We start from the raw sequence: 15,740 nt of genomic DNA, 5'->3' as shown, positions 1-15,740 counted from the left end.
GCGGCAGGCTTGGGTTTTGCCCTGCCGTGAGATAGTGTGAAGAGGCTGGGAAGGGCACCCCGGTGTCTTGGGGGGTGCTGAGGTGATTTATTGCTTCCTTAACCCTCTCCTTGAAAACGTCTGGCGGTCCTGGTAGGACATGCATGTCATCCCAGCCCTGGAAGGCTGAGGCAGGAGGATCCCCAGGAGTTCAGATCAAGCCTGGACTACATAGGGAGATCCTGCCTCAAAAAAAAAAGTGATATTTAGGAAGTGAATGAAGTACTGCAGGCGCATACGAAGCAGAAAGTGTCTCTTTGGCCTGAAGCAGGGCAGAAGGGGAAACGTCATCACCTTAAAACAGGCCAGGCTGGCCGGGTGTGGTGGCGCACGCCTGTAATCCCAGCACTTGGGAGGCTGAAGCAGGAGGATCACTGAGTTCGGGACCAGCCTGGGCTACACAGTGAGTTCCAGGTCAGTCTCAACTACAATGAGACCCTGTCTCAAAGAAAAAAAAAAAAAACAGGCCAGGCTGGAAGCCCAGCTCTGTCCCCTGAGGCAGTTTATTGTGGTTAGGTTTAGAGCTGGTTGCCCTCAAAGCCTTTCCCTCAAAACTGGAGTCTGGAAGGGGGCTGAATCGCGGAGCTTGTACTGACCTACTGTTCGTGGGTCTGGCTGGGGAAAGGTTTTCCATCCCCTCCCTGGCCCTCTGCTTCCCGTGCCCCTGCGTGCAGTGAGCAGCTCTCCTCAGCCAGGCCCCTCCGCCCTGCCGTCCTGCCAGCCGAACATGGCCTGAAACCCCTACGAACTGCGCCAAGATAAACCCGTCTTCCTTTCAGTCGCGGGTCTGGCTACTGGGTCTTAGGTCGAGCGCATGACAGGCACGTTCCGGTACCTGGCTGTGTGGCCCAGAAGCCTTCCGAGCCATCTGACGGGAGTGTGGGGCCGGGGAGAGGGAGCCTTCCTAGACCTCTGCAGTCAAACCCTAGTCTCTCCTGCGAGCCACGACAGCATAAGGCAAATGCATTAATAAGTGGACAGAAATGAGACTCCAGGAGAAACTGAGCTTCGGCCTGATCCTTGCTGCTCTGGGCGGCAAAGATCCCACACCCGAGCTCGCCTCACCTTCATGCAGAGCAACAGCAAAACAAGTAGCAATTCACTGTGACCCTAGAACGATGGGGAGCTATGCAGAGGAGACTTGGGTTCTCCCGGGTGTCTCCGGCTGTAGTCCTGCCCTGGAGCAGGGAGCAGGGATAGTAATAATAGGACAGCGGTAGCCTTTTTAGATGCTCTAATCACACAGCACGCTTCTCCTAATACCGCCCCTCAGTTGCCGCTCCCTGTACCTGCACACATCCGAGGAGCGCGACTTTCTTCTCCTGTAAGGTGATTCGTGGTCAGCGTCGGCTGAGGCCAGCGTCCGTGTCTGGCGGGGGCACTCCGGGCTGGTGCCCTCGATTGTCCTGGAGCAGAGTCTTGGCTGTGACCTAGGGCAAGAACACATATGCGGCCAGCGGCCACCAAGTGTCTGGGTCACCGAGTGCGACAAGCTGGTCTTCTGCGCTCTCTCCTTTATACTAAATTTTAGGCCTGTGTGGCACTGGTTCGGGCTTATCTATCTATTACACATCAGGCAGGGTTTACAGATGGTCAAGGGTATTCATCACTTCACACAGGAGGGTCTCACAAGTGCTTACAATATCAGGGAGCAACTCCTACACACACACTTAGACCCACTCTGCAGGGCCCTGCATGGGCTCTCCCCACTTAGCAGTCTTATTCAGTCATGGCCTCTGTCACGGCCTCAGGCTCAGTGACAGCTTTAGTGACAACCTCGGTGCTTGTTGTCATTGGAAAAGGATGTAAATAATATAGTGAATTTTACAATAACTGTTTGCTCTCCACAGGGACCTGTAGACAGGATAACTAGGCCCTAATCATGATTTAATTATGAAATGATTTTCCCCAAAATCGTACAGAATGGCTCCGACACAGGAAGAGTTCTGAAATTTTTGGAAATGCTGTCTGGAGAAGCCACAGAATTCTGCAAACAGAGCTTGGAGTTCCGTCTCTTTGGAACTTAAGACCAGAATGCTCAAAAAGCAGACGACCTAAAATACCAAGCTCAGGAGGTTTCTCTTGGGAGCAAGGACTCCATTGCCAGTTGGACTCCAGGCTGTCTTTGTTACTCTTGACATAAAATTTGTCCACACTGTGCTCCTGTCCAGAGATTACAGGAAACTGGGATTAAGGGCAGCCAACAATTTATGATGGAGAAAATTCCAAGGTAGCCCAATGTTCAGTCTGTGTCATGGGTACTGTTGGAGGCTTTCAGCCAAGTTTAAACTGACAATCGAGAAAAAAAAATCTATTTTGAAAGTTTTGAATTGCCATTAAAAAAAAAAAAAAAACTGCCCAAAAAGATGGAGCAGAAGAGAGCTTCGTTGCTGAAATTAGCACAGTTCCCTGTTCCCCAGGGCAGCCTGTTGCATTCTCCACTGCCTTAGAAGAGGATTTGGAAATACTGGGTATCAAGTACAGATGGAGTCCAGTGCTACACTGGTCCTAAAACCCCTGCAGTGACGCAGGCCTGTAATCCCAGCAGTCTGAGGCAAGAGGGTCACAAGTTTGAGCCCAGCTGGGTAAGTTGGTGAAATGTTGTCTAAAAAACAAATGAACAAAGATGTTAAGTTGGGTTGCAGCCATCCTGTAGCAAGAGCCCTTGTGACTTCCACTCTGTAAAATGAAGCCTGCAAAAGCGCTTCCTATACTCACAACCTGCACTCCACGGAATTCCTGGTTGGAGTTTTTAAAAATGTGTAATTAGTACATGTTTGTGCTACATAGTAACCCCGACAGTGGGGGAGCGCCATCCCCTGTCCTTTCTGCAGAGTTTACCTCCCTTTCTTTCTTTGTTTTCTTTTTATTTGGGATTGTTTGTTTTTGAGAGAGTCTTGCTATGTAGTTCCAGCTAGCCTTGAGCTCAAGATGGACCCCCAGCGGGCCTCAAGCTCCTGCGATCCTCCTGCCTCAGCGTCCTGAGTGCTGGGATCACAGGTGTGTGCCACCACACCCCCTACCTCCATTTCTTCCCTTTTCTCTTGAATTTTGCTCTGTAAATTATTTACTTTCGGGGCCTCTCACGTTCAGGAGCCACGCAGTATTTCATCTTCTGTGATCCTTTGTTTGTTTGTGAATGAACTTCATTGAGGTAGGAATTGAGTACAGGAAGCTGCACCCATGTAAAGTGCAGTTCTTACCTTAGTAGTTATTTAGTGAGTTAGTTGTGATGCTGGGAATTGGACTCGCCTATACTATCGTCTACATTATCAATTTTTAAATTTTTTTATTTTTATTTTTTGAGCCAAGGTCCAGGTAAGTCGCCACATTTCTCAGCCTGGACTCAAACGTGTGATCTCCTGCCTCAACCTCCCCGAGTGCCAGCATCCTGAGCCTGTACCTGGCTGGGCTCGATGTCCCCACAGTGCACGCGCTGGAGAACCTGCCACTACGACCGCCACCAAGACGCAGAGCTCTCTGCACTGCCCAACACTCCCAAGGCCCCCTTGGAAAAGCAGAAAGAATATTTTCAAAACATTACCCACTTCTGCTTACTTTCCTCTTTTTTTTCTAGCTTTTTAGTGACTTGACTGCTTAGGGTTTGTTTGTTTCCTTTGAGACAGGGTCTCGCCATAAAGTTCAGGCTGTCCTGAAACTCACAATGACAGCGATCCTCCTGCCTCAGCCCCCTGAGTCCTGGGATCACAGGCATGAGCCACCATGCCCGGCCATTTGTTTTGTTTGGTTCAGTCAGGATCTCACTGTGTAGCCCAGGCTGGCCTCAACCTCACAGCAATCTTCCTGCCTCAGCCTCCTGAGTGCTGGGGTGACAGGCACCCGGCAACGTGGGGCCTTACCATTCTTATGTAACCACGTCCAACTGCTTGTTTCCCCCAAACTCTCTTCAGCAGTAGTCCACAAACGCTGCCAGGTTTTCCCACATTCTGACCCTGTTTGAGGTAATTACAACCATTATCATGATCTCTAACCCACAGATCTTCAGACGTGGATTATAATTCCCGCACTTGGGAGGCTGAGGCAGGAGGACTGTTTTGAGTTCAAGGCCAGCCTGGGAGAGACTGTGTCTCAAAAAACAAAAGCAAAAAACCCAAAACCAAACAAAAGGCTGACACAGAGAACCTAGTAAAGACCTCAAAGAGGGCCACTGGTGGGCTGAAGAGCCTGGTCCCAGCCGAGAGGCAGAGTAACAAGAAAGAGCAGCGCTTAACCCAAGCCCGATGAGCTCCGCCAGGGGAGACTTGCAGGTCCCGGGAGCCTGTTTACTCACTGAAAATGAGAAGGGCATTTTCACAGCTGATTCACAGGGCTATTCTGAGGAACCCGTGTTTAGCACACACAGCACTTTCATTTTGGTGGCCTGGGGAATGGAACCCCATGGTTTCCCTGAGCTACATCCTCAGCCCTTTTTAAAGTTTTAAATCTTTTTTTGTTTTGTTTTATTTTTGTTTTTTTGAGTCACGGTCTCACTAGGTAGTTGAGACTGACCTGGATCTCACTATGTAGCCCAGGCTGGTCTCCAACTCACAGAGATCCTCCTGCCTCAGCCTCCCAAGTGCTGGGATTACAGGCATGGGCCACTGTTGTTTTCATCCACAAGCCTGCTCACGGAACAAGATTCAGGGGCCCAGACTGGGAGGGTTAAGCACAGAATCACCAGACAGACTCCACGAAGGCTTCTTGAACACCCGTTTTATCCAGGAAATGCACAGGCTTATATAGGCTGAGGTGGGGGTGGAGCCAAGGTGGCGCTACTGGATCGCTATTGGCTAGGGTACGGTAGGCGTGGAGTCAGGGTGGAGTCGGGATATTCGGCGCATCGTTATTGGCCACAGGTTAGTTTTTGGATTGCGTGCTTTAGGGGCTGAGGCAAATGCAGTCAGCATTTTAGAGGTTTTTGAGAGGAACAGTTTATCTGTCTAAGGTCAGATCTCTATACAACTGAGGGGGCGGATTATTCCAGCCCTAATAGGTCTCGGAGTTTTCTCATGAGAGATGGGTGCAGCTCTCCTGACTCAGCCCGACTTTACCCTGATTCTCGTGCCACCACGACCGGCTCTAATTTTAAAACATTAAAGCTATTCCCTCATCGGAGTACCAGGAAGAATGGCAGAAAGGGAATCATATGTAATAAAATACTGTATATTTGGAGCCTGGCGCGGGGTGCACGCCCATAACCCTAGCTTCTCAGGAGGCTGAGGCAGAAGGGTCCCAAAGGCCAGGCCAGGCTTGGTAACTCCGCAAGACTGTCTCAAAACCTAAAAAGGGGCCAGGCCTGGTGGCACACACCTGGCATCCCAGCACGCTGCGAGGCTGAGGCAGGAAGACTGCAAATTTGAGCCCAGCCTGGGAAGCCTAACTTGGCAAGTCCAGTTTCTTAAGAAAAAGCAAAACACAGCAGATACGCGGCTCAGCGTGAAGGCCCTGGGGTCAACCCCTGGTATGAATATTCATAAATAAGGGAAAGGGGCCCCGCGCTGACCCTGGCGGTAATGAAACAGCACCGAGCTCTTCAGCATTTACACGCTCAGCGTCCTACAGAGCAGCTGCCGCCAGATGTTCAGAGCTACTTACAAACACGAACAAGAAAATAAAGACGGACAGGAACGCCTGTGAGGAGACTCTTCTGGTAAGACTGGTGTGATGACCGTGGTTCTCTGAACGTTGCCGTCGCTTCTTGTTTACATTTGGCATCTTAAAAGCTACAAATAAAAAATGCATAAGAATTTTGCTAAATAGAGGCCGGCGTGGTGGCTCACACCTGTCATCTCAGCACCCGGGAGGCTGAGACAGGAGGATCACCATTAGAGGCCAGCCTGGGCTTCACAGCGAGACCCTGTCTCCAAAAGCAAAACACAAAACAAAACAAAGCTAGCCAGGTCATGCATTTCCTCTCCAAGCACACAGGCGCGCACCAGGCACTTGGAAAGGCGCCTGACGGCCGGAAGGTGCGCCGTCCCAGCCGGACCCCAGGCCCAGGTGCCTGGCACTTTGCGAGCGGGGACCGGCCTCGGTGTCGTTGCGCTCGCACTCGCTAGGTGGCAGCACAGGCCAAGGCACGGTGCGGAAAACGCCGCTGCAGGGAGGCTCGGGCCAGGCAGGGCTCCCCGGAGGGGCGGGGCGGGGAGGGGCTGCGCGTTTCCCGGCTTTTATTCCCCGCTCTGTAAAAACAGGAGGCCGCGCGCCTGCAATCTCCGCACTTGGGAGACTGAGGCAGGCAGTGGAGGCCAGCGTGGCCTATGCAGTCGGTTCAAAGTCAGCCTTGGCTTCCCAGCCAGACCCTGCCTCAAGTAAACAAATAGCAAATCAAAACAAGAGAAAGATGTAACAAAAATATTAAAAATGGCTGTGAATGATGAGGATCTGGAAATGCTTCTTTTTAATTTTCACTTTTTCTTTTTGCTGAGGCAGGGTCTCACTATGCAGTCTAGGCTGGCCTTGAACTTGTGGCAACCGCCCTGCCTCAGCCTCCCTAGCACTGGGACCACAGGTGAGCACAGGTGAGCGCGCCTCCAGCTTTTTCTGTCTCTATACTTTAGGGGCAGGTCCCTTCTCACCACATCCAGCAACGGAAGCATCCCGGCAGGATACTGCTAAACCAGACGTTTCTTGTGTTCACAGGGAAAGGATAAAAACCGTGGCAGCTAAAGAGTGGCGGCTTCCACGAATTGTTCAGGCGCCCGAACCCCCCATGAGGTGCGAACTCACAGGAGGCTGCAGCCCCAGCCCGGGGCCACGTGGGTCTCTGACTGGGGACAGCACTGGGCATGGACGGTGGCCGCACCCCCCCGCCTGCCTGGTCCGGGCCTGCAGCTCACGTCTCCTCCCTGGGTCTTGGCCTCCCGGACCCCGGCCCTCGGCCCCACCTCCGTGTAAGGAAGGCGCCGGTCAGGGCTGTGTGGCCGAGTGTCAGTGGGACGCAGGACCCGTGACAGAATGGGGCCCTGTGACCCATACGAGCACTAATCAAGAGCCGGGCATGCTGTACTCTGGAGGCCTGGACTACAGTGAGTTCAGGACCAGCCTGGACTACAGAGAAAGAGAGACCCTGTCCCAGAAAGAAGAGGCACCCGGGAGCTCGGGGCACGCAGCGGGGCCAGGCCTTTCCCCAGCATGCAGGAGGCTGGGGCAGGAAGAAGCTGCTTCCAGGTCGCATCAGAGGCTGACGCAGCAGCGGCACCAGATCCTCTGCCCAGAGCCCAGGAGTCCGCCCCGTCCTCGCCCACCTGCTGCTGAGCAGGAGCAGGGGTCACCCTGACTTGGGTCGGTCCCGTGGATCAAGGGACTTTTCACAAACCATGAACTTAACCAGTTCTGTTGCTGGAATGGAGCTGAATGGGGGGGGTTGCCTGCGATCTTCCTGCCTCAGCCTCCTGAATGCTGGGGTGACAAGTCAGTACCACCATACCTGCTCTGTGAGATTTTTATAGCTTGTGCAGAATGAAGCTTTCAGGATCGCATTTACCCAGAGCTGTGTCTGTCTTGCTCTGTATTTCTACCACCGCCTGCTTAAAAAGTTAAGTGGCTGAGGGGACCAGCCGTGGCCCTCCGGGCATTTGACATTTGAAAGGAAACTTCTTCCTCTACAATGAAGGCATTGATACAAGCTATGTAACATTGGTTCCTTTTCAAGGACTCTGTTTGTTAAGCTTATTTGTTCTTTAACCCTGCGATGGGAGGAACTGAAAGAGACAGCCAAAGATCTGGTGTTATCTGTAGGAGTCAGGAAATCCGGTTTTTGCATCAGAAAAGGTGGAGAAGGTTGCTTGGTGCTCCCTGTCGATGAGCCTTTCAGGAAAGCTGTTTCTGTAAAATAAACCAGGCTTCTCTTGGTCTCCACTCAGGCGGGAGTGTTCTTTCCTTTCTCAGTCCTCACTCCCCGACTCAGGCTTGTCCGTGATGTGACGGCTGGGCCGACACAAGTGGCGCCCGGACAGCAACCTGAGCATCGAGAGATCCGGTGAGGGACACCGTGGAGGAGGAGGAGGCGCAGCGAAAGGGTGAGGAGCCGTGAGTTTTCCGGTAAATGTTAAAAATGGGAGCTGGCGGCAGTCGCACGGCTTTTGTACGTATGTTTAAAAGTTTATTGAGTGTAGAGGGACCTGTGTCTTGTGATCGTAAAGCAAAGGGAAACTATCGGCTCGGCCGGAACCGCTGGGTCGTGAGGAGGCAGCTACTGCGTGTCACGAAGACCACGGCCGCCTGCGGTGACAGCAGCCCGTGCTGAGCTTCACAGAGAATTCCGCCAGAAGACAGGGTGGAAAGTTGGAAAAGCTGATGGAAAGCTGTCCCCACAGATGACCGCGCAGGGTTGGTAATAAACCCCCGAAGCCACGCCTAACTGTAACAGCAGGGCTCGATCCTTCTCCCGGTGACGGTGACAGTCGGTTAGACGAGGAGCCTCCTCTGGTTGCCTTGGCTTCGGGGCCTCCTGAAGGCCGGAAGCCCTTGAGGGTGAACTCCGGACTCCTCAAGTCTCCAGTTCAGCAGGGTTTACAACAAGCCCTTAAGGAGGGTGAGGATGCTCAGGATGCTCAGGGAAACCCCGTTCAACAACACGCCCCATCCCTTTTAAACAATTAAAAGAATTAAAAAGAAAGGGACCGACTGCCCCTTTCACGTTAGCCATGCTAGATTCTCTTGCAACCGAGGCCTGGCCGCCTTTCGATTGGAAACAGATTGCTAAGGCCTGCCTAGCGGGAGGAGTTATTTATTGTGGAAATCTGAATATGCTGAACAGTGTCAGAAAACAGCTGATCTGAATCGAGGTCAAGGTGGATGAGATGCCACTTTCGGTATGCTGGCAGGAGAAGGACATTACGTAGATGTTGCTCAACAGTCAATGTTCCCTCCTGGAGTTTATGCTCAAATTAATGCAGCTGCCAAAACGTCTTGGAGAAAATTACCATCCTCTGGACGGGCTACAGAGGATCTTTCTAAAATCAGACAAGGGCCCGATGAAACCTTCCAAATTTTTTCAGGTCGTTTGTTACAAACAGCTAGTAGAATAACTGGAGAATCAGAAGCAGGAATTATCTTAGTCAAACAGTTGGCTTACGAAAATGCTAACTCCGCTGGTCAGGCCGCCCTTCTTCCTTTCAGAAAGAAGGCTGGTTTATCAGATGATGTTCGCTTGTGTGCTGATACAGGTCCCTTTTACACTCAGGGCCTTGCCATGGCCGCAGCTGTGCAAGGAAAAACTGTAAAAAGGTCTTATTTCAACACCATAGAAGGGGCCCTCCAAAAAGGGGGATAATGGAAATTGCTTTGGCTGTGGTCAGGCAGGACATTTAATACGAGACTGCCCACAACATAAAGAAAATAGACCTTTTTCAAAACCTCCTAAAGAACCTGGTTTATGTCCTAGATGTAAAAGAGGAAATAATTGGGCCAATGAATGCATATCTAAAAGGGATGTTATGGGCAATCCTATCCAGTCAGGAAATGGGCGAAGGGGCCAGCCTCAGGCCCCGTATCAAACTTTTGGGGCATTCAGGATCCGAACCCTCAGATCATCCCTCAAAATCAGTCAAAAAATCCGTTCAGGACTTATTCCGAGCCACCCCAGGCAGCGCAGGATTGGACCACGGTTCCTCCGCAGTTAACCCCTGCAATGGGAACGCAAGCCCTACCCACCGGAGTTTTTGGGCCGTTACCCAGGGGTACCCTTAGGTCTTTTATTGGGTAGAAGTTCCTCCACCATGAAAGGACTCATAATTTCCCCAGGAATTATCGATGAGGACTGTACTGGAGAAATTAAAGTTATGGTTTGTTCTCCTTCTCAAATTTCTGTTATTCAGCCTGGACAGCGCACAGCTCAACTGATCCCTTTACCCAGAATAGTTACCTCAGGGAAATATAAAAAGGCCATTAGAGGGAATAAAGGCTTCAGGTCCTCAGATGTTTATTGGGTGCAGGCTATTGGAGCCCATAGGACAGAGATAAAATTGTTAATTCAAGGAAAATCTTTTACTGGGTTACTAGATACTGGTGCTGATGTCTCTGTTATAACTGCTGACCAGCGGCCTTCCACACGGCCTTTGCAGGAGACTCTCTCAATTACAAGGCATTGGTCAAAGTAGAAACCCTAAACAAAGTACTGATATGTTAAAGTGGAGTGATTCTGAAGGACACTGTGGGACTTTTCAACCTTATGTTGTTCCTGGCCTCCCGGTTAATCTATGGGGAAGAGATGTCATGCAACAGATGGGAGTTTATTTATACAGCCCTAATCAAAAGGTCTCTACTCAAATGTTTGATCAAGGATCCTTGCCTAATGTTGGTTTAGGAAAGGAAGGTCAAGGAATTCAATTTCCTGTGACTCCGACAGCTCATCCTCCTAGACAAGGCCTGGGGTATTTTCCCTCGGGGTCATTGACATGCCTGCACCCCATGCAGATCCAATAGTCTGAAAAGATGAAAAACATATTTGGGTTGATCGATGGCCCTTAACTAGTGAGAAGTTAACAGCCGCCCGACAGTGCAGGAACAATTAGATAAAGGCCACATTGAACTATCTGTCTCTCCTTGGAATTCCATAATTTTTGTTATAAAGAAAATGTCTGGTAAATGGAGATTATTGCAAGATTTAAGAAAGATTAATAAAACTATGGAAATCATGGGAACATTACGACCTGGTCTCCCCCTTGCCTCCGCAATACCTAGAAATACTTTTAAAATAATTATTGATTTAAAGGATTGTTTTTATACTATACCTCTAGCCCCTACCGATTCTAAACGATTTCCTTTTAGCGTTCCTTCTGTTAATTTCCAAGGACCTGTGCAAAGGTACCAATGGAGTTTTGCCTCAAGGTATGACAAATAGCCCCATCTTGTGTCAAAAGTTTGTAGCGCAGGCTCTTTCCTGTGTTAGACAGTTATCCAGTCTATATGATACATGATATGGATGCTATCCTCTTAGCAAGTGAAGATGAATCATTATTGCTTACTGTATTTGCTCATTTGCAAAAGGTTTTAAATGGTTATGGACTGGTGATTGCTCCTGAAAAAATTCAACGGGAGTCTCCTTTTTCATATTTGGGATATCAGCTATATCCTCGAAAAATATTTACCCAAAAGTTACAGATTCGAAAAGATAATTTGAAAACTTTGAATGATTTTCAAAAAATTGTTGGGAGATATAAATTGGATACGGCCCTATTTAAAATTGACTACCGGAGAATTAAAACCCTTGTTTGACATCTTGCAAGGGGATCCTGATCCTTCCTCCCTCAGGACCCTCACATACGAAGGACGATTGGGTCTTCAAAAGGTGGAAATAGCTATTTCTAATCAACAGATATTTTATTTTGATTATCAAGAACCCTTAGAAGCTTTTATTTTTCTAACCAAACATTCCCCAACAGCTGTTTTGTGGCAGGACGGACCTTTATTGTGTTTACATTTATCTGTTTCACCCGCCAAAAACTTACAACCTTATGATGAAGCTGTTGCCCAACTTGTTCAATCAATCCGATGTAAGACTCGGAAATGCTTTGGTTTAGAACCTTCCATTACTGTAATCCCATTTACAGGAAAACAATTAGATTGGCTGTTTCAGATTTGTGATTCCTGGGCTATTGCATTTGCATATTTTTCAGGGCAAATTAAATTTCATTATCCACCTAATAAATTGTTACAATTTGCAAACCTTCAATCCTTCATTTTTCCAAAAATTATTTCATCTGAACCTATTCCTGATGCCATTGTAATCCTCTAATGGAAAAGCTGTTTATGTTATTGATGGTCATGAAAAGGTTTTTTCCACACCTGCCACTTCGGCACAAGTAGTTGAATTGCGTGCCATTCTTTTTGTTTTTCAGGAATTTGCCCATGTTTCTTTTAACCTATATACTGATAGTCAGTGTTTGGTTAAAGCCCTTCCTTTTTTAGAAACTGTGGCCTGTATTAATACCAGTAGTTTAGAAGTTCGACAACTTTTCATTCAAGTACAAAATTGTGTTCATGCTCGCTCTCTTCCTTGTTTTATTGGACATATTCGAGCACATACTGTTTTACCCGGTCCATTGTCTTTGGGAAAATCATCTTGCTGATGTTTCCACGAAATTTATTGCCCTTTCTAAAATTGACTTAGCTCGTCAGTCTCATCAGCTCCATCACCAAAGTAGTTGTACTCTTAGATGTCAATGTCAGATTCCCCGAGAAGCTGCCCGACAGATTGTTAAGCAGTGCTCCACTTACCCTCAGTTTTCTTCTGTTCCGCATTATGGTGTTAATCCTCGAGGTTTGCTTCCTAATCTACTATGGCAAATGGGTGTTACTCCTGTAGTGGAGTTTGGAAAACCAAGGTGTGTACATGTTGTCGCTGACACCTTTTCAGGATTTATTCTTGCTTCAGCTCACACAGGAGAAGCTACTAAACATGTTATTGCTCACTGTATATATTGTTTCTCCATTTTAGGAGTACCCCCAAAATAAACACAGATACTGGTTCCGGATATGTCAGTAAGGCCTTCAAAGGATTCTGCCAACAAATGCATATTGTGCACATTACAGGCATTCCCCATAATCCTCAAGGACAGGGAACAGCTGAACGCGCTCACGGCACACTGAAAGTGCAGCTCCTAAAAATAAAAACGGGGGAGTTACACCCTCCTCACCTAGAGATTACTTAAATCATGCTACTTACATTCTAAATTTTTTACAAATTGATAAGCATGGCCACTCGGCAGTGGAAAGGTTCCGGCCTCCACAAGGCTCTCCGTATGCCTTGGTCACACGGAGAGGTCCCTTACCTGCTCAGTGGTGTGGGCCCGACCCCGTTTTAATGTGGAGCCGAGGGCATGTTTGTGTTTCCTCGCAGGAACACGATGGAGCTCATGGCTACCAGAGAGGCTGCTTCGTCAGGTGGAAACTCCTGCTGATGTCAGTTCCCTGCAGGACGTGAGGCCTCCTCAAGAACACTGGGCTCACGTGCCAGATCCTCCCCTCCACATCCTGTCTCCTGGGGTGCACGTGAAGTGCCGGCGCTGGTGTAAGATACACGCAGGCTTGGGCACCCCTACCTTGGCCATTTAGAAAACGAATTATACTTACGTCGGATGTGGACAAGGTTACCTATAGGTCTCTCGTTGGTCAAGTCGCCTATTCCTGGATGCCTCTCTTTGGCACAAAAACGATTTCATTCAAAAACTGTATGTTGCCTTATTATATCCTTCTCTTGGCAATAAACCCAGAGAAGCACCACCTCAATTGCTTTATCCCTGTCAGAAAGAGAATGGAAAAAGTAATGTTACTATATTTGGGAAAGGTGTTATAAGGAAAATGGGACTGCTACGGTGAGAAGTTCTGGGACAAAAAGGACTTTCCTCGATTGGTCTTTAACCAACACTACCTCAGAGAGTCCATCTGCTGGTCTTAGCCTTTCTGCTGGACTTTGGTGGACAGATTCGGCTTTTCCTCACACCAACATTTGGAAACTTGCTGCTGCGTTGGGAGAAATACGTTTATGGTCAGCTGTCAAAGTTACTAGCCTTAGTTTCAATATTGTTGGCATAGGGGCCTCTAATATGCAAAATATCATAAATGCTGTTTTATCTCAAGTCAAAGAACAAAAGATAAAAAAAATAATGTGTTAATGCTCCTTTTGTTATTAGTAAGAAATATAGAGATTGTTTATGAAACTGATGTATGTAACATCAGCTGTTTTAACTGTAAATTGACCAATTGTATATTCTCAGAGATGATGACTTCCTGTCATTCTGTGATGGTTTTGAGACAACCTCCCTTGGTAATGATGCCTATAAAACTTAATGAGTCCTGGTACGAGGATCAAGGGTTACAAATGTTGATAGAGGAAGCTCTTAACCTCTTTAAGGAATGATGACCTCTACCTACATGTCAGCCTCCATAACCCACGGTCTAACCCTGCAGAGGCTGGTAGTCAAAGACGGGTAAGAGAGCTGTGGAGAAATACGCAACCTACGACAGAGCCTGAGTATTAAACTGCTCATGGCCTGAGGACGGGTAAGGGATTTCTCCGGACCTTTCTCACCTAAGACAGGCACAGCCTTTCTGCTGAGCTGGGAAAGTCCCTGCTGTAAATATAATAAAAAGGGGGAAATGTGGGAGGCCGGCCATGGCTCTTTGGCGTTTGACATTTGAAAGGAAACTTCTTCCTCTACAATGAAGACATTGATACAATCTATGTAACATTTGTTCCTTTTCAAGGACTCTGTTAAATTTATTTGTTCTTTTACCCTGCGATGGGAGGAACTGAAAGAGACAGCCAAAGATCTGGTGTTATCTGTAGGAGTCAGGAAATCCGGTTTTTGCATCAGAAAAGGTGGAGAAGGTTGCTTGGTGCTCCCTGTCGATGAGCCTTTCAGGAAAGCTGTTTCTGTAAAATAAACCAGGCTTCTCTTGGTCTCCACTCAGGCGGGAGTGTTCTTTCCTTTCTCAGTCCTCACTCCCCGACTCAGGCATGTTCGTGTTGTGACGGCTGGACCGCCACAAGTGGCTTAGGTGATTTTGTTCAGCAAGAGTAGCCAGCCAGACATGGTGGCGCACCTTTAATACCAGCACTCTGGGAGGCTGAGGCAGGAGGGTTGCCAATTTTTGAGCACAGCTTTGGTAATTTAGCGACCTGAGAGAGGACTGCCTCAAAACAAAAAGAGGGCAGGGGACAGATCTCAGTGGAAAGGCCCAGGGTTCAATCCCCAGTAATAAGTGCGCGCGCGCGCACACACACACACACACACACACACACACACACACACACGCGTGCGCGCGCGCACGTGCACTCCGAAGTACACCCTGAGGGCTGCTGAACTTCCCAGGTGGCCGATTTAGGCAAATTCACTGTTCCCTGCTTCAGCTTTCTTTGTGAGTCTGAAACACTAATGTTTTTTTCAGCTTTAATTGAGTTTATTGGTACATTTAGGGATACAGTACAGTTACGTTCATTGTTGGGATCTTGTACCTCTACATGGCAGGTCTTGGTTCTCATTTTTCCCCCTTACCTCTGCCCTCCCTTCACCCGCTCCTCCCCTCCCTATCTACAAACACTTTATTTTTAAGAAATAATTAGATGATTTAAACGAGGGGTTTGTGCAACTGCAAGCACAGAATAGGTGCTCAGCAAACGTGTGAAAGTTTTCAGCTCAGGTCAAAGAATAACTGAGGGACACTGCGAAAGGCCCTGGGGTCTTCCTTCAACACTAGAACAACGATTAAAGAGTGAAATACTGGTAGAAGTACGTGAACTGCTATATGAGAGAATGCTGCTTTTGAAGAAATTAATCTTTTAAGAGTAGCTTTTTTGTTTTGTTTTGTTTTTTGAGACAGGGTCTCACTATGTAGTGGAGACTGACCTGGAACTCACTATGTAGCCCAGGCTGGTGTCGAACTCACAGCGATCCTCCTGCCTCAGCCTCCCGAGTGCTGGGATTACAGGCGTGCGCCACCACGCCAGGTTTTCAAGAGTAATTTTTAAACTGGGAGTGGTGATACAAGGCTACAATCCAAGCACCCGGGAGGCAGAGACAGGAAGATCTCAAGTTCGAGGCCAGTCTAGGCTACACAGTGAGTTCAAAGCTAGCCTGCACTACATAGCGAGACCCTGTGTCCAAAAAAACCAAACGGAAAAAGTAAAAACCACCACAAAAAAGAAAGTATGATGAAACAGGACACCGGGGAAGGAGCTGGGGAGGGAGCACCTC

At 48.5% G+C, this 15,740-nt stretch overlaps 1 protein-coding gene and 1 long non-coding RNA gene across 3 annotated transcripts in view; both read right to left on the bottom strand.

Annotated features, from left to right (window-relative positions):
* The window catches only part of Dscc1 (DNA replication and sister chromatid cohesion 1), a 10,807-nt gene extending 10,662 nt beyond the window's left edge, over positions 1-145 (bottom strand). The window contains exon 1 of the mRNA XM_033758932.1: positions 104-145. Within this exon, the coding sequence (XP_033614823.1) occupies positions 104-145 (42 nt within the window). The remainder of the gene's footprint in view (positions 1-103) is intronic.
* Positions 146-461: 316 nt separating this feature from the next.
* Positions 462-7,546, bottom strand: LOC117284587. Of its 2 annotated transcripts, XR_004515668.1 has the most exons (4): positions 7,469-7,546; positions 5,635-5,762; positions 1,329-1,469; positions 462-1,217 (listed from the first exon to the last, which is right to left on the bottom strand). It is a non-coding gene; the product is annotated as an uncharacterized LOC117284587 (long non-coding RNA). The 2 variants fall into 2 exon arrangements; XR_004515667.1 differs by having other exon boundaries at positions 462-1,469.
* Between the last annotated feature and the right edge of the window lie 8,194 nt (positions 7,547-15,740).

This window comes from Fukomys damarensis, unplaced genomic scaffold (assembly GCF_012274545.1).
Source record: "Fukomys damarensis isolate Sample0158 unplaced genomic scaffold, DMR_v1.0_HiC HiC_scaffold_5, whole genome shotgun sequence".
NCBI classification, from domain to species: domain Eukaryota; kingdom Metazoa; phylum Chordata; class Mammalia; order Rodentia; family Bathyergidae; genus Fukomys; species Fukomys damarensis.
This window is presented reverse-complemented; position numbering and strand designations above follow the sequence as displayed.